We start from the raw sequence: 22,374 nt of genomic DNA, 5'->3' as shown, positions 1-22,374 counted from the left end.
CTGTTTTTGCACCTCGTAGGAGAGGAGGAACTGAGGCAATTATTTTGCATTTGGAGAGAAAGAAACCGAGGCCCAGATGGATGAAATGACTTCCCCAAGGTGTCAGAGCAGAGAGCGAAACTAACCTGCTTCTAAAGTTCACTTTTAAATCACATAACCATCGAATTCTGTAAATTCTGTGGACTCCTTTTAGTGTCATTTTTAGTGAAAGTATCATTGGAATCCAAAAGTCGAAAGTCTGATTTAGAAAAATAGGATTAAACTATTACATTAATCTTAAGAAACTGCTTTCAGCACTTCTTTATAGTATGATACTTACTTTTCTATAAAATTGATAATCCTCTTACTTTATAGCTTAATTCCACTGTAAGTCTGACATTTTTGCTTCTGTCTCAATCCAATTCATTTCAAAAGCAGTTCAGTGAAAATATTCAAATATTTAATCACACAGATACAAATGTTGAACCACGAATTCACTCCTGTATAAGTCCTATTTTTGTCCAGGTGGCATTATTCATACACAACGGGTTTCTTAATTAATAAAAGCCAGAGTCTGAGAGAAAATGCCAGGAAGAGTATCATTCAATCAATCATTCTTACGCACTGTGTCACAACACTGGCAAGTTTTACCGGGCACTTCTCCAACTGTAATAAAACTACCGTATGAGGAAGGAAAACTTATCTGCGATGCTATATGTTTCTATCAGAGCAAGTGCTGTGAAAAACTCAGAAAAAGCATGCAAGAGTTTCCCTTTTTCCCAGTGATGAATGCAGAGTTAGGTAGCAGGGAAAAAAATAGAAAAGGGTTATTTTGAACTACGGTTTTCAGTTGCTATTGGCTGTTGTGTTCTCCAGGTTACTACAGCGGTTTCAATGCATGCATGTTTACATCTAAATTAGCCATGGAATAATTTGGGTCAAAAAGCTAATCTCAAAAAGAAGAACAGCAAAATTCTCAAGTATGATGGCTTTCCTCTCACTGGAAGAGATTTCTTTTCCCTTTTCTATTTATAACCTAGCAAAGACATTAATCTATTTTTGTTTCAATTTCTCTGTTAAATACCCCCAAAACACTTAGGGTTTTCATATTTGTTATTTGGGCAAAAAAAGTACTCAATTTTAATGAACATACGCCTAAAAGAGAAAACTCCGCTGGGATATTTTTCTCTAAATTTTTTTCATCGAGTTGCACAGCCTCTTAATACCCCCGGTGCACAGAATCGCCAAATTGCAAGCTACACAATAAGGGGAAACAATGACAATTCAACAAAATGGAACAACACAGATGATAACATTTTACTGAACATTGTCCCGTGCCTTCAAGAAAATTGCACTCTACAGCTCACTGGAACATACAATGAAAATAATTTAAATGAAAATGTGCTATGCATGGCAGTGAATCATTACATAAGGGCCAGATCTGGGTAATTATTCTAAAAGGATTTTGGCCAAACATGGCAGCTACCCCATCTAGAAGGCTTCCACCTTCCAATATGAACGCCTGGGTGATGATCTATGATCCATAACAGTCAAATCTGTAATTTGAAAATGGAAAAAAATCTTGATGTGCAAGCGTGTGCCAACTAAGTGGTTCTGGGCCTTGGGTTCCTCACACAGAAAGTTCTGCCTCGTCACACTCACTACTGGTGAGTGGTCACCCGAAATTACTTTTTTTTAAGTCATAACGTATACAATATTAACATTTCTGCAAATCAAGGTAGTTAGTAAAGTAAAGCTGACTTTACAATCACAACCCACAGCTGTCACACACTCTGAGATTCTGTGCTGCTGGGGACCCTGTGATTAACGCCCAGGACTTGCTGTTTTTCTTCTTAGATGAAGCAGAGCTTAAAACAGGCAGGGCTGAAATCAAGCCCAGAGAGACAGAATTCTGAAATAAAGATTTAATTGGCTAGAAGGAGAATAACATGAGACATCCGAGCAGACCTCAGTAACTTTGAGGGCGCAGTGAGGTACCAGTGAAGGCACGGACTTGAGGATAAGGAGGCCTCAGTTCCAATCCCAGCCCTGACCTATTAAATATAGGGCCTTGGGCAAATTTCTTAGTTTCTCTAATCCTTACTTACTCAAACATAAGTGGGTACAATGACACCTATCTTGAAGAGTTGTTGTAAAGATGAGAAGTATTACATACGAAAGTGCTCAGCACCATGATTACAAATATGCATTTAATACATGATAGCTGTTATATTATTATTTCAATAATACATAAAATTTCAAAATTTGCTTTCTGACTAATTTTTTAGGAACTAGAGAATATTTTCCTATGAAAACAAGGTAACACATAAATTAAAATTATAAATGATAACAATAACTAATGTTTATTGAGCACTTCCTACTTACTTATTAAATAAACAGCCATGGAACAAGCACTATTTCCGTAGGCACTTTGCAGATAATGAAACAGAAGCATGAAGAAGTGTTGCTCAATGTCACATAGCTAGTAAGGAATGAGACCAAAAATTCAAAACCAGGCAGTGTGGCTACAGAGCCAATGCTCTAAACTGCTTCACTGTATTGCCATCCACAGACGAATGGATAAAGAGGATGTGGTGTATATATATATAGAATGGAATATTACTCAGCCATAAAAAAGAATGAAATTCTGCCATTTGCAGCAACGTGCATGGACCTAGAGAGTATTATGCATAGTGAAATAAGTCAGACAGAGAAAGATAAATACTCTGTTATCACTTACATGTGGAATATAAAAAATAAAGCAAACAAATGAATATAACAAAACAGAAACAGACTCACAGATACAGAAAACAAACTAGTGGTTACCAGTGGGGAGAGGGGAAGGAGGAGGGGCAAGATAGGGGTATGGGATTAAGAGATACAAACCACTATGTATAAAACAGATAAGTAACAAGGATATACTCTATAGCACAGGGAATTATAGCCATTATCTTGTAATAACTTCTAATGGAGTACAAACTGTAAAAATACTGAATCATGATGTTATATTCCTGAAACTAACATAATATTGTAAATCAATTATACTTTAGTGAAAAACCAAACGAAATAGACAAACCAACAAAACCAGGCAATATGGCTATGGAGCAGATGCTCTAACCTGCCTCACTGTACTGCCTCACTGATGGTTAAGTTAGGTGTTCTTCATCAACCCCCAGAAACCTGTTTAGTTTTCAACATACTTGAACCACAACGTACATATCACAGTTTCCCAATTTTTAACAGATTTATTGAGCCATAACTCACATACCATAAAATTCACTCAATTAACTTTTTACAATTCAGTGGTTTTTAGTGTATTCACAGACCTGTGAGCCATCAACACTATCTAATTTTAGAACATTTTCATCACACCAAAAAGTAACTCCTTACTCATGAGCAGCTGCTCACCCTCAGGCCCTCTCCTCAGTCCCTGGCTTCTCACCCCTTCCTCTCTCTGTTGACTTGCCTTCTGGACGGTTCATATGGATAGAATCATGTAACACGTGGTTCACCATGCTGTACCATGGATCTTGGCGCTTCTTCCTTTTTTATTGCCATTGTGTAATATACTACATTTTGTTTATTCCTTCATTCATCATTTAGATGGACCTTTGGGTTATTGGTCACTTTTTTTCTATAGTGAATAATGCTACTAAGAACATTCAGGGACACATTTTTGTATGAACATATGTTTGCATTTCTCTTGGGTACACGCCTAGGAGTAGAATTGCTGGGCCTTAACTCTGTGTTTAACATTTTGAGGAACTGCCAAATCGTTTTCCAAAGTGGCTGCACCCCTCTGCGTCCCCACCAGCAAAGTTCCAGGGTTCCAGTCTCTCCACATACTTGCTATCACTTGTTAATGTTCATCTTTTTTGCTGCAGCCATCCCAGTGAGGGTTAATGGTATCATATTGTGGTTTTGATTTGCATTTCCCTAATGACAAATGTCATCGATCACCTTTTCATAGGCTTCTCGGCCGTTCATTATCTTCTTTGAATAAGTGTCTGTTCGAATCTTTCCCCATTTTTTAACCGAGTTATCTGTCTCTATATTGAGTTATCAGAGTTCTCATTATATCATATATATATATATATGTTAGATATATGACTTGCAAATATTACCTCTCATTCTATGGATTTTACTTTCACTTTATCGATCATGTCCTTTGAAGCACAAAAGTTTAGGTTTCGATGAAATCTAATTTATTTTGTCTTTTGTCACATGTACTTTCAGTGTCATACCCAAGAAAACCACTGCCTAACTCAATAATGTTATGAACACTTCTATGTTTTCTTCTACAGGTTTTACAGTTTTATCTCTTACATTTAGGTTTATATCCATTTTGAGTTTGTTTTTACGTATAGTATGAGGTAGCTTTATTTTTTTGCATTTGGATATCCAATTGTCCCAGGACCACCTGTGAAAAAGACAGTTCTTTCCCCTTTGCACTGTCTTGGCACCTTTGTCAAAAATCAATTAATCATAAATGTAAGGGTTTATTTCTGTACTTTCAATTCTTATTCCACTGATCTATATGCCTATCCTTACGGAACTATCACACTGTCTTGATTAATTTGTATGTAGTAAGTTTTGAAACTGGCAAGTCTAAGTTCTCTTAACTTTGTTCTTTCTCAAAATTGTTTTGGCTATTCTTGGTCCCTTGTGTTTCCATACGAATTTTAGGATCAGTTTGTCAATTTCCATTAAAAAAAAAAAAGCCACGTGGAATTTTGATAGAGATTGTGTTGAAAGTTTATATCAACTTGGGAAATATTGCTATATTAATATTAAGTTTTCTGGTCCATAAACATGGAATGTGTTTCCATTTCTTTAGAGGTTTGAAATTTCCTCCAGTACAATTTCGTAGTTTTCAGTGTACGTCTTGCACTTCTTTGTAAGATTTATTCTTAAGTATCTTTTAAGAGTTGGATGATGATCCCCAAATTTACATGTTAAGTCTTACTCCCCCAGTACCTCAGGATGTGACCCTTTTTGGAGATAGGGTCTTCACAGAGGTAATAAAGTTAAAATTAAGACATTAGGGTGGGCCCTAATCCAATATGACTGGTGTCTTTTACAAAGGGTGTCCTTTATAAAAAGGGAAAATTCAGAGACCGATACACAAACAGGGACAATGCCATGTGAAGATGATGGCAGAAATTTATAGGTCACAGAACTCCAAAGGTTGCCAGAAAACCACCAGAAGCTAGGAGAGAGGGATGGAACAGATTCTCTTACAGCCCCTGGAAGAAAGCAACCCAGCTGACACCTTGATCTTGGAATTACAGCCTCCAGAACTGTGAGACAATTAGTTTGTGATACTTTGCTACTGAAGGTGTATCAAACTAATACAGTATCTTATATTCTTTTTTGAAGCTATTGCAAATGGAATTGTTTTCTTAATTTCATTTTGGGAGTGGGTTTTTCTGTTTATTTTTGCTAGTGTAAAGAAATACAATTGATTTTTGTATACTGATCTTATAATAAAATACAGAATAAACATGGTCTAGGAAGACTCATGTTTATTGAAACTCAAGTTTATTGAAACCTCACTGAAAATTCCTTTTCCCCAAGTAAACCAAATTGATCGCTGAAGTCTTATAGGTCTTAAAGAACAAGATGTTCTTTAACAAAAAAATTATGAAAAATGTAAAACATATACTTAAAGGTAGAGAAAAGAGTATAAGAAACCTCTACACATCCATCACCTAGATTCCAAAATTATCAATATTTTGTCACTCTTGCTTTTCCCTTCTCACCTCTCTCAGATGAGTGAATGTAGCTATACTGCCTGGTGGGACAAACAGCCCACGAGTTTTGCCCCTGGATAACCCTACCCCACCTGAATGGTAGTGAACTTAGAGGAGGTATTTGCTAGGCTAGTACTGCCGCCTGCAATCCAGACCAGCACAGTGGCCAAACTTAATGTCCTTTCCAAGGGTGGAAAAGTTAGGGTATAAATGAAGAAAAGGAGAAATAATAGCTGAAGGTAGGAGGGTGAATAAATAGGGTATATAATGAGGGAAATCCAATATTGCATTAACATCTCGAAGAGGCTCAGGGAAAGATACTGTCTCTTAGCTCAGCTACACCAGATGTCTGAAAGGGTAAAGCCATATGTTGCCAAGACCACTCCTACTTTTGGAGCTTATGAGATCTAACGGAGGCCTGCCAACCTGAGTGGCCTCGCCCTGGGAGGTACTTTCATATAACGTGAGACTGGACTGGACTCGTTATTATTAATGACTGAATGAGATCTAGTAATGTGCCCATGTCTGTTTACTGTTAGGATTCTTTTGTTAGAAGGGATCTGCGCTCAAAACCCAGAGGGTGGCTTCGGATAATATAAGAAATATATCTGGTCTTTGTTTCCAGTTCCCGGCCCAAACCTCCCAAAACCCATGAAATTTCCTGAGTAATTGGAGTGACTTTTGTCATTCATAAGGAGTCCCTTTTGAGCACACTTGAATTTATGCTAATAAAACGACTTAGCATGGGGCCCCAGATAGCCTCAGGATGGGGCTGGTCACCAGAAAGACCAGGTGGTTAGAAGGCTGGAACTTCCAGCCCGCCCACCACTGGGAATGGACATGCGTGCTGCAGATTACGCTCTATAAAACTCCTGAACCACAAGATTTGATGTGCTTCTGGGTGGGTGAGCTTGTCCACAGGCCAGGAGGCTGTGCACCCCAGTTCCATGAGGACAGAAGCTCCTGCACTCAGGACCCTTCTGGACTTCACCCTTTGTACCTCTTCATCTGGCTGTTTATCTGTTTCCTTTATAATATCCTTTACAATAAACTTGCAAACATAACTAAATGTCCTGAGTTCTGTGAGCCACTCTTAACAAACTAAACCCCAGGAGACGGTCATAGGGGAACCTCTGATTTTACAGTCCGTTGGTCAGAACCTCAGGTGACAACCTAAACTTGCTATTGGCATCTGAAGTGGGGTCAGTGTTCTGGGACTGAGCCCTTAAATTATGGGCTCTGATCTATCTCCAGGTAGATAGAATCAGAACTGAATTCATTTTGTAGGACACCCAGACAGTGTCCCCTGAGAACTGGAGAATTCCCTGGTGGTGTTGAAAAATACACATTGGATATGGATAATCAGTTGTTTGAAAATCAGAATGTATTTTCTTATATGAACAATGTACATATGGCAGTTAGATTCTCAGGCCAGACCACTGAAGCCCCTCTAGCTCATAAGATACATGACTACCTTTTACATTTTGAGTAGAAAACAATGATTGAAAGTACGAGTTAATTTACTTTCCATTTGATTAATGTTTCTAAGAAGAAGGAGCTTATCAAGGCAAGAGTTAAACTTCTGACCAGCCTGTACCAAAATAATAAAGTAGACATTCTTATAGTTTAGATTTAATCTACCAATATAAAAGCCTCCAATATTTTGTTTCTTTTTTTAAGCTACTAAGTTGTTAGAATTACTTACATTTCTATATCCTAGATATCTGCCATAACATTTTCCAAAAGTATTTACATCTAATTTTTTTAATAGACAGGACCAGTGGTTCTCAAAGTGTTGTCCAGGGACACCTAGGGAGTTCCCTAGACCCACTGAGGGGGTCTTCGAGATCAAAACTATTTTCTTAATAATACCAGGATGTCATTTGCTCTTTTCATGCTCATTCTTTCATGAGCACACAGTGGAGTGTTCCAGAGGCTACCTGACATATGACATCACTGCTCCGGTGGGTGTATGGGTGAAAGAGTGGTGAGAACCCTCCTGTCTTCCATTAGGCCAGACACCAAAAGAGATTTGTAAAAATACACGACAATTCCCATCTTCTCACTTCACTTCTTTTGCTTTGAAAATGTATTTTTTAAAGTTATTGATGTTAACGTGTAATGGAGTTATTATTTTATTTTCATAGAAGTCATTTAAAAGATTAAATTTCCTTTTAGTTTTAATTTCTAAAAATTATATTGATACATATAATCCCCCAACACACACACACAAAACTCCTTGGGGGGCTCAATAAGTTTTAAGAGTGCAAAGGGGTCCTAAAGCCAAAATATTTGAGATCTGTTCTTCAGCAAATTTCTTTCTTCACCATCTCACCTAAACTCTTGGCTGATGGGATGAAGATCCTTTTTGTCATATTTTCTGCAAATGCCACTGGAAAGAAAATCTATCTCCTCCCTGACATTCCTTTCCATGAGAAGCCGTCTTTGAATTTAGAGGACGAGACAGACAAGGACTCGACAAAGTTAACACTCACCTTCACTAATTCCATGTAGCCTGTTTCCTTGGGGGTCCACCACGGCTGGGCTTTCAGTCCATGAACGTTGTAGAGTGAGCGCTGCCACACAGATGCAAAGTGGCCTCTCTGGTGCCCAAGCTCGTACCACTTATATGCCTGGAAGAGTTCAGAAAGACTGAACTTCAAATGAAGCAGTTTTACTACTTTTACAATTAAAGTCCCTAACAACAAGGTCTGACTTTTAAATAAAGAGCTTGCTAGTCAGGTGCCCAAATCTGTTACACTGGCAAAAATACTGTTATTTGATTGGGTCTCTGGTTATGACCTATTATTTTAAATAAATGTGTGTTTTTTATTTTCACTCCTAGGCTGTAAGCTCTCTGAACACAGGACTGCACTGCAGTCACTCTGGTCTCCCCGGAGTGTCCAGCAGACCCTAGGACTTTGTTGAGTGGGTAAATCATTTAAGACACAAAAGGGGACTATGTTTATATTTTAGCTTTCATTTCTTAAAGTCTGTGTTTCCTTTCAAAGGAAAGGAGTATGACTCTCATCATTTCTTCACAGATATCTGCATTTACTGAATTGGGATGTTAAGAAGGACAGCAACTTCTTCTTTGTGTTTTTTTTTGGGCCACGCCCAGCGGCATGCTGGATCTTAGTTCCCTGACCAGGGATTGAACCCGTGCCCCCTGCAGTGGAAGCGGGGAGTCCTAACCACTGGACCGCCAGGGAAGTCCCGGACAGCAACATGAACAATCTTCTCACGTCCACATGAAGAAGGCTGTCCCAAGGTAACGAAGTATAAATCCTCCATTAAAGAAGCAGACCGCAAGAAAATATTATTCTGAGTTAGCAGTAAATAGAGTGATAGCCCGCATTAGATTTTTTTAGAAGGGAATTTTTGTTCCTAGTATTTTTTTTTTCCTGCCATAAGGGATAACATTTGCGGTTGTAGGCTAGCTGTAACACGATACAATTTGCCTCCAAGAAGACTAACGAGCCTTTTCAGGGACAGCTGGCTTCCATGCGTACCCTTCAAAGGACGCCCGAACCATAACCTCTCCCAGCGGCCCTCCCCACATGCGTCCTGCACCGTGCTCACCCCATCGTCTTTAGACTGGAAGACGGTTCTAGGAGTGTGCCTAATGGTATCCCCTCCATTATTTTAATTCTGATCTAATGATTACTTTTGAAGAGTGATTTCAAATACACATTTTGATCAGTGAAAACAGGCAGTTAATAGCAAGCAGAGTAAGAAGATAGAAGAATATCTTCATAAAACCCCATCTTACTTTAGATGTAAGAAATAATAACTTTTAAGTCTCTTAAAATTCATAAGTCAAAATTTCCTTCGTTAGAAAAATCAAGTGTGATAGCAGAACCACTCCTATTTTCAGTAACACTTTTCAGCTTACTACTAGCTTGTGCATGCGTAATTTCATTTGATCTTTCCAATAACCCTAAATAGCTCCATTTTACAAATGCTCAATCTGAGATTTAAAAAGACTAAATATGTTGAATTATCACCCAGGGCAATTTATTGGCAATTTATTCCTCTTTCCTTCTATCTTTGTATCATTAAAAAAAAAAAAACTATCACAAGGGATCTTCTTATTTAATTATCTTTCTCAATATCTCAAATTAAGAATGTATACACTAATCACTTATATGTTTTCCTTGAAATACGTGTAAGTGGTAACCATAAAGTAATTTCTTTAAAAACAGCTCATGGTTGTCTGATTTCAAAAAATATAGCATTTTACCTTTGAAATTAAATTGACTATTTCAGTTATTTTTGTCCAATTTAAATTTAGGATTTTGTTTCCTATAATTTTCAGTGTTAAACAACATTATTAATTACAACGGATGATTTTTGGAAACCCTTACAGTCCATTAGATTTTTAATCATCAGCAATTCATTTTAAGGACTAGGCATATTGTTAGAGTAGTGAGAAAGAAATTATTATAGGAAAATATATTATTATCATATTATATTAATATACATATTATAGCAAAACTTATAACTCTAGTTCAGGAGTTAGAAGTCTTAGATTTCAGTCTTGGCCTTAACAGTCAACAGGCTGAATGTCTGGGCAAGAGACTTTGATTACGGGGGCATGTTTAACTGCCCATAAGAGCTTTTCTGACACTCAAAGTGCATCAAACAGGGCCCTTGGTTTTATACCCTCTGCCATTTAACTTTTAGAGAAACAAAACTGTGAAGTGATCTATTCGAAATTTTAAAAAATCATCTTCAATGATACCTTCAATTATATAGGGGACCCAATGAATTCAGCCAGACTCCTTTTTTTTTTAAACATCTAGACTGCCTCCCAATAAAAGTTGCTAGAAAATCCATGATCAAGCTGTTAGAATCCTCTGAAAATGTCCTCTTTACAGGAATACTAAAATACACAGAAAGCATACCTGGGCACCTTGTTAAATGTGGTCTATATCAAAGTCTACTATACTTCAAATTAATGCCAGGTATAGTTTACACACACACACACACACACACACACACACACACTCACTACAGAACTACATAGACATAGTACGTCAAGAGAGTCTAACTCAGGAAAAGCCCAGGCCACGTTTGGGGCCCATGGTACGTGACCCCAGCCAGAGCCTGTTCTGCCTGGAGCATGGTGCACAGTGGGACATGGGACACACACTTGTGATGAGAACAGGTGGTTCAACTGGCCTGGGAGAACCAGGAATGCCATTGTTTGGGAAGAGGGCTTTATTTCTATTTTGCACCATGGGGTTCTTGAGCCCAAGATGCCTGGAAGAAAGTAAGACTAAAGCAGGAACCGACAGCCAGGTTCTTGCAGCCGTCACAGAGGTGGACGGCAACAAAGGCTGGAATTAGAGCACCGACCAAGCAAGAGGGAAGATGAGATGGACGCCAGACATCGAAGAAGCTGACTGACCTGACCGGCCTGGAGTGAGGAGGGGGCTTGTCACAGGAGAGGGAGGAGCTAAGTTGATTCAAGTCTGGATCCTGGGAGTTGGCAATACCATCCAGTGAGAGCCGGAACCCAGGAAGAAACGTGGTTTAGAGGAGAACAAGTGAGTTGTCACTGCGGCAACGTGCGGAGAAACTAGGCAGGCAGTAGATTGTGGACTTTGAGTAGGAGACGAGAGCTCGAATGTGGATTTGGGAGTCACAGAAATTCTGGGACAAGCTGAGGCTGAATTGCTACGAGAGGATCATGATTGGTCTTTCTCCCGCTTCCTGCCCGTACAAAATGATCCCATTAGAAAAGTCAAAACTACTTTATTGTCAGCCCCTGCAGCACAGAGGCTGTGGGTCTGCTTCTCTTTTCGTGCCTGGAGCAGAGCTTAAGAGCATGAAGGAGGGTTGCTTCCTGGTATGAAAACTCAGAGCACGAGAGTCAACTCAGATTCAACATCTAATATGGAGAATATGCTAACGTGGCATTTCTATAGGCTTGTTTCTCCTATAAGGATGAATCTTTGTGAGCTTTTAAATTCAAGAACTGTGCTGTTCTTTGTGTCTTAATGATAATTAAGCTGATAGAACAATCCCATAGGTTCAAATCCCAAGCCCTTAACAATGTGTAGTAGTGAATTCTTTGCCCTTGAAGTAAGGGCTGTTTTCATCTAAGATGTGAGACTAAATCACAGACTTCTTTTATCTGCCTTTGTCCTGGACCATGAGATGTTGAAAGGTAAATTAATTAGTGACAATTACATTTATAGCAATCACATACGAACACTTATCAAGTGTTAGATACTGTAGCAAAATCTTTCTTATCCCTCTCATTCAAAGGAGGTACCAGGCATGCATTTACATCTTAAAAGATATGAAGGAACACAAAAGTGACTACTAATCAACAATTTCTTCTCCCTTCTTCTCTTTGTCTCTCATTTCTCATTCTATTCCAGTTGATTGACTGTTAGGTCAGAAGGGGAAAGGTATAGACACATAGAAATGTATAAGAAAACAGTGTCAATCATCCAAATTTCTGTTACCCGAAATTGGTTCCTGTCACTAGCTGGCAATTACCCCATCACAAACCCCTTGTTCCAATGAACCCTCAATTGTCCAAATGGTCCCATGTTCTTATTAATTTTAGAAACCCGAAGCTATGTTATCCTTAGATGTCACTTTATTACATATATGGAATGCATGGCTACAAAGAGCCAAGGTCTCACTACAGCCTTGATCCCTGACCTCTAAGGACAGCCCAGCCTAGAGCCATGCGATGGTGAAGGACAGCCCAGCAATGTTGTGTGAACCACAGTGGATGGTGAGAGTTTGGGAATTTACATTGTATGATGTCATGATTAATGACCAAATGTTACGTTTAAAGAAGCTGACACTGTACTCAGAAAAAAAGGGATAATCACAAAGAAAACATGTGATTTGCTTTAGCTACTATATTTTCTGTGTCAATACCAGTCATTATTATAGCTATAGGTATTCATCTTCAACTTGGCATTAAATATTTTGGAAGGTAAATTACACAATTAACTACTGGGTTCAGTGTGCTTAGGAATCAGTTGAATAAAGACTTCATCCTAAAAATAACTACTTTTTAAAATTCCAAAATAAAATTAAAAATAAATCTAGGCAAACTGTAAAATTATCTCAAAATATTTTAAAAATTTCAAACACATCTCTTCATTTCATAATTTTAAAAATATTTTTTCAAGGCAATATCTATCTCTATAGATACACACACAGACATACACGCAGGCACACTAATTTAGAGGCTACTCATGATTATTCAGATACTCTCTTGAAAGAAATCATAAAGTCAAATCCCAAAAATTCTTTATAGGATTAGTAAGAATTGTTAGGTTGTTACAAAAAGTTTAAATCACCACCTTCAAAAGTTTATGCTTAACACATTTTTTTCAATTGTAACTCTCTCATAGAAATACTTTCCCCCTCCTCTATCTTCCGTTAAAGAGAACAAAAAGTTCACGAATGCATTACCTCTTTGTTTCCAACTCTTTGCATGGCATCCCCCAGGTGGAAATAAAATCGCCCATCATCAGTGCCAGGATCCCCAGATTCTATTCCTTCCTGTAGAAAGGACAGTGTCAGTATTTATGAAAGAATTAAATACCAGATTTAATTCATTGATTTACTTATGTTTCTAAGAATCAGAAAATCACCTCAATATTGAAGTTTGGCAGTTAGGTTACTGGTCAACATTTACAATGCAAAGCCAAAAGGAGGTGATAAAGTTCAACTTAACGACATATTCATCATCAATTAACAGTGGAATACGCCACAAAATCAGTATGACTCTTTGTGAACTGTCTCTGCAGGAGCAATCGTATTTCAATATCTCAAAGAATTTCTTTGTCGGAGTTTCTATCACATTTATTTTGCTCTCCAAATCTGACCATATGTCATCTAGAGGCTTTTTTATCTCTGAACCAAAATGTTTAGTTGCTCATAGATGTTTGAAATGATAGAGACCCAACTGCAAATAATATTTTTTTTCCACTCAAAACAAATGTGTCCTCACTTTTCAATGAAATCTTTGACAGAACATACAACAGGATTAAAGCCGGTTGGAATCTTTAATTTTATTAAACACCTCCTATCCTAAAACACTCAGCTGATTTCCATCCCCACTGTCCACAAAAGAACTGAAATTTAAATTTATGTAAAAACAAGAAAGAGAGAGAGAAAATATTAAAGCAAGAGAATGAATTTAGAAAAGTAAAAGAAGGATGAAGATACAACATATTTAAATGTCTAAAAAACTGCATCTTTGAGGCCTCTTCACAAGAAGCCCGTTATCTTTTACTCAGAAGAAATTTTATTTGCATAATGTTGGAAAATAGCAGCATGAAACAGAAGCATCACTCATGAGAGGAGAGTTGTGATCTGGGCTCTTGACTGACTGACACTCAAATAAACGTCATTGCTCATTAACTAACCAACCCTGCCCTCCACTTCCTCATCTCTGAGCCAGGAGAGTACTGTTAGGTCCTTATTATAGGAAAGGAAATCTAAGAGGAACACTTTAAATCAGAAAAACCCACATGCCCACAGGGTCATGGTAGGGAATAGGCAGGTTGCAGAGGCCCAGTGACAGCCAAGACAGACTGAGGGGTGCACGCCCACCTCAAGGGGACACCATTGCTCAGCTCCTGTGCTGAGATGTGGGCCACATGTGACCTTTCCAGAGACACCAGAAATCTGCATGCTCATATAAAATGTTCAGATTTTCAACCAAGGCAAGCAATTAAAATTGTTTTTAAGAGAATTATGCTGGCCAAACAGAACATGCAAGCTACTTGCAATCAGTGGGTCACTATTTGGGATCTCGGATCAAAGTCATGTGAAAGAAAGAGATCATAAAGGTGGATCACAAAAGCGCTACTTAAAGTTCACAAGTAGTCGATCAGCTACCTGGCTGATATGGTAGCTACTAGCTAGTGTTACTATTTAAATTACAATTAAAATAAAAAATTCAGTTCCTCAGTCACACCAGCCACATTTTAGATGCTCAACAGTACATGTGGCTAGTGGCTACCATATAGAGGATACAAATAAAGACCATTTCCTTTGTGGCAGTAAGTTCTGTTGGAGAGCCCTGAGCCAGACCAAATATGATTCTGGTGAACTTCAATTTTTATGTGAGAAAAAAATGATAGCATATTTTAATCTGAGTCTTTAAGGCTATCAGGCTCTTGGGGATTTGACCTATTCAGTCTGCATTTGTTACCTCACTTTGTAAAGGTTTCCATGAGCCCTGTTCAAAGTCATTTCCATGTATAATTAAATTGTAAAAGTAACAGTTAACACGTTGTCCATATTTTAAAATATTTTATCAACTAATAACAACTGCAGTTTTAGGAATTTCTTCATAAAATTTTTTCCAAATAGTCTCTGCTCACATAGTTGGTACTTCTACCTCTGATACTCTTGATTATGCTGAAGGACCACACTGTCTGTGAATGTCATGGTCCAAGGGTGTATATTTTGGCATTGAAAAGAGTCAGCAGTGCATGCCAATCAATCTACAATAGATAATCAAGGGTGTCCAAATGACTCAAAGGGATCAGAAGAGGAAAACAGAGGAAAGGAGGGAGTTACCTTTAGATAGGGGATGCTCTCAGCGATCTTGTTCTGTGCCTTCAGAATAAAGCCGTAATGCACTTTAGCAAAACCGTCATTAGGCGTCGCATTCAGAACCTAAACACAAAGAAAACAAAAAGCTATTGTGATGGACTATGAATTCTACAAATGACCATCAAAACAAATTTTAATTAGCTTTGCTGTACAGTACTTGGACTGGATTATGATGTTATAGCTTAAAATGCTATAGTGTTTTGTCTCATTGCAATACTTTAGGCTTAAATGGCCCCATTTCCCCTCAACTCAAAATGTTCTCCAAGAATGAAGAAATGAATGAAAAGGCAATGACTGTTAAAGCATTGCTTTAACAATGCAAATCAGCAAAACCTCTGTCAATTTCATGACTTCAGTATTTTTTTAGTGATCAGGAAAAACTGCTTTAAATTAGCTTTACTTGAAGTCAACTCCAAATGGGTATTATACATTTCTTTATGTACATACTCTATACATTGCCTTAATTAAGAGAAAATTTAGATTTGCATTCAAAATATATCACGATCCATCATAAATTTCTTGAACACCCAGACTATTTTAAGGACTGAGGATAAAGTGGTGACCAAATCCAATATTCTGTGATAAAACCCAGGTAAATATTTAATATAAATCAGATCATTGTTTATTATCATCTGCATTTACTATGATTAAAGATAAATTATGCAAAATGCCTCTAAATTAAATATTAGCAGTGAGAAACCAAAACAACATTCAACTTGTGAAGCTGCTTAGACAAACTAATTTACAGACCAAAAGTGAAGGGTGAAGAAGGTTTGAGTTGAATGCATGTAGAGAAAAGATGAATATCCTACAGCTTCTCTTCATCCTTGAGCCTGAGTAGGAAAAGGGAGTCATGGGATCTTTCACACAGAAGGAGTAAGTGTGCTGGGCAGGGACCCCATACTCTTGGTGAGTCCACAGTGCACCCTGCCAATATTTTAGTGTTTTCCATCTTGCATCTGCACCTGTACCTCATCCATTAGCAAATACAGCCAATGATACCATCACAATATATTCAGAATCAAACTCCTTGTCACTTCCTCCACTGCTGCCATCCTGGTCCAAGTCTATCATCTCTCTGCTACCTTCTTACAGGAGCCTCCTAACTGCCGACCCTCTGAATCCCTGCCCCACTCTCCTGTAACCCATTCTCCACGTGGGTCCTGAAAGGAAGCACTAAATCCTAAGTCAGATTTTATCCCTCCTCTATGCAAAACCCAAAGGGGTTCCATTTCACTCAGAGTAAGACCAAGTTCTAGGAACAGTCTCTAAGACCTCCCTTGGGCTGGGCCTCTCTACTTCTCTGGCCTCCTCTCCTATCCACCCCCATCAGCCACTCTGAGGCACCCTGGACTCCTTGCTGCTGCATAGAAAGCCAAAGGCACCCCTGCCTCAGGACCTTTGCACACACAGTACTCCTTTGCCTCAAACCATCTTCTCCCAGACATCCAGACGGCCCACTCCCTTGTGATGAAATCCTTGCTCAAAGGTTAGCATCTCAGTGAAGCCTAAGCCGAATCACCTGATATAAAACAGACCCTCCAGCTGCATCACTATCACTTTCTAACTTGTTTATGGTGAGACTCCCTTTTCTTCAGAGCACTCGTCACCATCTGACTTATTTTACTTGGATTTCCTCCACAAAGACGGAGACTCTGCAGGGCTTTTGTCTGTTGCACTCACTGCTGGCCCCCAGTGCTTGGAGCAGAGCTGGGCACATGGCAGGTCGTGGAGAACTCTGTACTAACTGAACGGGTGGCTGCATGCCAGGCTCGACTCCCCGGCCAGACCTCTGAGAGCCCAGACTCTGCCTCTTCTGCACCTTCCACGGCGCTGTTACTGAGTCAGGTGCCGAGCAAGAGCTCAATAAACACTTCTGGAACCGAACTGTACTGAGGCCGATCACATGTCTGGTAGCACAACTACGAAGGAATTATTACAATTACTGCAGCTACGCAGATGACATTTCTGTTTCCTGTAGACACAGCCATCATCTCAAGTAATTAGCAAATGTATTAATTTACTAGCTATTTTAGAACACACAGAACTCTTCTAGGCTCTGGACATATCAACGTAAATGAGATATACTCTCTTTTCTCAGGAACCTCTCAGTCAAGAGAAGGCGACAGACTCACAAGCAGACGACAGCAACGCACCGTGGTAAGTGTAAGCACAGCGACGGGCGTGAGGCACGCAGGGGTACAGAGGACGGGCATCTAGCTCGCTCTAGGGTGGGTGTGGCAGGGGCAAGTGCTAAAAGGTATTTGTGGATGAATAGGAGCTCACCAGGGAAAAGGAAGGTGGGGGACTTTGGGGGGAGGCATTCAAGGCACAGGAGAAAGTGAATAAAAAGGAATAGTGGGCCAGGAACAGCAAAGGCAATGAGACTGGAGAAAAGGACAGGAGGCAAACCACGGAAGGTCCTGTTCAGTATCACGTACAAGATAATCCTCGGGGGGAGTGGAAAGAAATGACAAATGCTCTACCTATATCTGTCTCTGAAATATAATATGGACTCCAGGGCTCTTCTCTCATCTGCATGGTGGACAGTCCCACGTCCCACTCACACACCTGCTACTGTGAGGGGAGGGTGGGTGGTCAGGACCCAGAGTGACCGACAGGGCTGCCCTCCAGGCTTGATTCTTTATGATCACCTACTGGGCTTACTGCAGTTTACATGCGGTGCATAATGGGTGCACAGGCTGTATTATCTAGTTGTAATCAACAAACCCTCAGAAAATGAAGATTTCTAAGAAAACCAAATTGAGGTTAATACTAAAAATGTTACACAGATTCTCTCTCTCTCTCTTTACACATACACACATACATACAAACACACACACACACACACAAGGCACAGACAACAACAAACTGGCAGAGCTGACATTTCTAGTTTCAGCACAAACTCTGCAGGACACACTACCAGTACTAAAAAAAAATCATATAATCATAAATCGTGTTGCACATGGATATTACTAAAATATCAATTTTTCAGTGTGAGTTAAAAAAATTTTGGCAGTTAAATGAAATTTTAAAAGTATTTGAAATATTTCATTTCATCTTAAGACCTATTTTAGAATGTGGACCTTTTACAATGTACATCACAGATTAGTACATACATACATAGACATAATATATAAACACATAAACATACATATCCCAAGTTTTTGCTTGAACACTTTATACTGCAAGGGTATGCAATGGAACATGTTTGAAGATCACTGCTGTGGGCAGTGGGAACCACTAAAGAGCTGAAGCCAAGGGTTGGAGGTAAGATTGGCATTTTGTGTTGATGAAGATCATAGGAGAACAAGCCTGGACGGAGTGGATCTATCCTACTTTAGGCAAGAGATGATGGGGCCTGAGTTAAAAAGGGAGGGGATTTGAAAGATATTGAGGAAGTTAAAATTAACCAAGATTAGTGACTTGGTACCAGATTGTAACTCCATGATGGCATACTCTGCGTTTGTTTCCTTAACCACCATTTCCCAAGCAAGTGTGTGGGGGTCAGTCTTTGTTGAAACTAAAAGCAGCAAAACACACAAACAAACAAAACCCAGAAAGGGAACGATCAATGATTTTTATAAATTTACTCCAAGATAAAAATCAACATGAAGAAAAATATAAAATTACAATATCCGTTTGCTGAAAATGATCTCTGACTGAGACATAAACATATCAGGATAAACTTTAGTAAAGGAAAGAGAATCTATCAGATTCAGCTTATTAACTTAGCAGTCAGAGGAGGGAACAAAAGGCAAACCCCACACTTATTTTCAGTTTAGCAATGCTTCTTCAAAAAGAAACTCACTCGGGTGTATAATAAGGCTGTATTTTAGATATTCTGCATCCTGTTATGTTTATTCCGATGAGATTATGATTTCAAATGTATAAACAACAGCAGGTAAGTTTTATTGTTCAAAATGAAGTAAAATGTTTCATATAGTTGAGATTTAGTACCAGGTGAAAAGAATGAATATATTTAAGGAAGGTTTTGAAAAGCTGGAGAAAGACAAATCCATAGTGGGTGAAAGGAACCAGGATGCTTTCGGATCCTGCCCTAACCTCAAATGTGCTTGACACCCTGTAGACACTTGATCATGGTTTTTGGGAAGGAAGGAATGGAGGGAGGGAGGGAGAGAGGGAGGAAGGAAGGAAGGAAGGGAGAAATTCTATAATTCCATCTTTGTGCCTTGTGACCGTGGCAGAATAATGGTTATGTCTGATATAGTTTGACAGTTCTTACATTCATATGTTCCTGGATCACTGAGATACATGATGTTTCCTTTAGCCAAACTTTACAAGGCAGGGCACTCAGCCATTAGCAAATACAGTGCCCCATAGGGACTTATTTTATGACCTGTAACAGGTACTTTAGCACGTGGCACAAATTTTCAACACTGTAAGCTCAGCCCACTCTGAATAGATATTAGAGATGCTATAAACAGCAAAGGTCTTACTTCTGCTCTCTCAGAAAATATACAAATTAGGACAAAGGTCAAAAGACAACTGCTCCTAAATCCAGTGATTCCCAATTATGGGACCGACGGCAGTAAAAGGAGGAAAGCACCACTTTTTAGGATATGTCAACTATAATGAGACACATTTGATTTAACTTAAGGAGAATGAGCGATGAGGCGTATTAAATGCAATTTACAAATAACATTAGAACTTCATGTTCAAAATAATTTGATTAATTGTTAGTAGCAAATTGCTGCTTGCTTACCTCTTCATAAACCTTCTTGGCACTGTCATTATCTCCTATCAAGAGGTACCCCACTCCAAGGTCATTCTTTAAGGAAGTATCATCAGGAAATAGTTGAACTAATTTCTGCAGAGTAAGCAGGGAACCTCTCATGTGACCTGATTGGTGGAAAGAAAAAAAAAAAAAGAAATAAAAACAGATTCTGTGCACCTCTGTATTGAGACTACACATCATAAGAGACTACTCAACAGAGCCTGAGGACCAGCTTAAATCTGATTCTATATACTGATGGCTAAGTACCCATTAGAATTTCATCCTGCAGCTGCAAAGGCATCAGTTACTCCCATAAATAGATACTGAATATAATGCTGATGATAAATACTTTAAAGACACTCGTATTTTCTAAATTTGTCAACATTTACCCTTTTATGTCAAATTCCCTCTTAAGAAAGTTTTAGTTACCGGTTCCTTATTAAAAAATGTTTACTGGGATATTTTTGATTTATTATAATTAAAATTACGAATACAGAACAGGCAAATAAGAAGTCTAATAGATTTCAAGGTCTAGCATCCTGGAGGAAACTTGAAGAGGCACTGAGGTACTACGCTGTCCTCTTCTGTCAGTGATGACCGAGTCCTAGAGCAAAGGAGACATCATCCAGTATTAGGGGACCCTCTGGTGGACGACAGGGGACTGTGCACACACGAGTCATGAAAACCCAGCTTCAAGTCATTTTTAAGGCTGTTGGACGGACATTTAAGATTTCAGGAGCCAACTGTCATCACTCCTCACCACAGTTGGAAAGACAAATTGTACACGGGAAAATGTGCAAAATGAGAGTCCACATGACAAAATTAATTACCTAAAGGGCTTTGTTGACCACAAACTGAAAATCAGCCAAGACATGGTAGGACCGTCAATAAGCTAATGCAGTTGGATGCTCCAGTAACAGAAAAACTGTTTGGCATAAAGCACCACCAACTCACCCCACGGGCCGCTTCCCATTCCCCGCCAGTCTGGGATGGTTTGCTCAGCCTTTCATTCCTTCACTAAGAAATCTGACTCTACCTCTCTGTACCCCTCCTCCTCCACCTGCCCCACTTGGGCTCACTTTTCTGCTGCTTTTAAACTTCCCTTGTTGAACCACAAATTTATGGTTACCAAAGTGGAAGGGGCAGGAGATAAACTAGGAGTTTGGGGTTAATATATACACACCACTATATATAAAATAGATAAACAACAAAGGACAAAGGCCCAGGTGAGAGTCCGTCCTGCTGCCATGTCCTCCCCGCCCCTTCCACTTTGAATCGCAAGGGACTTCACCACCTAGTCTGCACACGAGTCCCTCCTCTAGTGAACTTGCCTCATTCTCATTCGGAGGAAAGGCTGTATTCAAATACCGAAGGACTGTTTCCAAAGAAGATTAAATCTACTGGTGGGCTGTCTTTCCTCTGGGCCGGGAATAGGGTGAGGCAAGAGAGGCAAAGTTTAAGAGGGCATCAAAAATTCAGTCATCAAGATGCATATTTTATACATTTTTTAAAAAATCAAAATTAATGTAAAAAATCCACAGTGCTAAGCAAGCCATGTCAGAGCCCTAGGAGAGGGGACAACTCAGTGACACTGATTTTGCGCCCACGGCGAGCGCCTCCATGGATCCCCAGCCTTGCCTTTTCCATCCTGTACGTGTGATGTTATGTTTTCCTTCCCCAGGACTGGCCCTTATGAATATAAGTCCATTCTTCTAGAATAAGACCATTTCTTCTAGTTTCCAATCATCGCTTAGGTTCTACTCCTGTCACAGATTTTAGTCATCTACCAAAGCAACACAACTACCTTTAATTCTTATCCTTGATATAAAGTTCAGTTGACTTTGAATATTACTTTTAGGAGCATTTCCTAGTGTAATCGAGATAATTTGTCTACATAATTTATCCAGCCAGCAGAGAACCCACCTTAGGGGTTACACATGGCTTAGATTCTTCCCTCCTGGCTTACTGATGGCGTTTTAGGTGAGAGAGAACCAATCACTGGCCTGGTTATAATGAAGTTAGGGTACAGGGAGTCTCCCTTGCCTTTGGCACTGGGATCCTGGGTCAGTTAGAAAGGATGCTTTATGCTGCTCTTTTCAAAGCATTTGCAAATTTACTTAGTGATTAAAAATTTTTTTTCTATCATTTTCTTTAGTATAGAGTCAAAACTTACAGGTAAAATTTTTAGAGTGCTTAGAACTCCTAACATTCCTCTATAAAAACTGTTGCACTGATGATTTCAGCCACCATTAATCAGTTTGTTACCGTTAAGAGAGAAAAGGAGAATTTGGCAAGATA

The 22,374-nt window shown here is 39.1% G+C and overlaps 1 protein-coding gene across 1 annotated transcript in view; it reads right to left on the bottom strand.

The window, feature by feature from the left end:
- The window catches only part of ASPH (aspartate beta-hydroxylase), a 220,265-nt gene that overhangs the window by 32,355 nt on the left and 165,536 nt on the right, over positions 1-22,374 (bottom strand). The window contains 4 exon segments of the mRNA XM_036830432.1: positions 8,228-8,365; positions 13,182-13,271; positions 15,303-15,401; positions 20,065-20,201. Of these exon segments, the coding sequence (XP_036686327.1) occupies positions 8,228-8,365; positions 13,182-13,271; positions 15,303-15,401; positions 20,065-20,201 (464 nt within the window).

The sequence above is a fragment of the Balaenoptera musculus genome, chromosome 17 (genome assembly GCF_009873245.2).
Source record: "Balaenoptera musculus isolate JJ_BM4_2016_0621 chromosome 17, mBalMus1.pri.v3, whole genome shotgun sequence".
Taxonomy (NCBI): Eukaryota; Metazoa; Chordata; class Mammalia; order Artiodactyla; family Balaenopteridae; genus Balaenoptera; species Balaenoptera musculus.
This window is presented reverse-complemented; position numbering and strand designations above follow the sequence as displayed.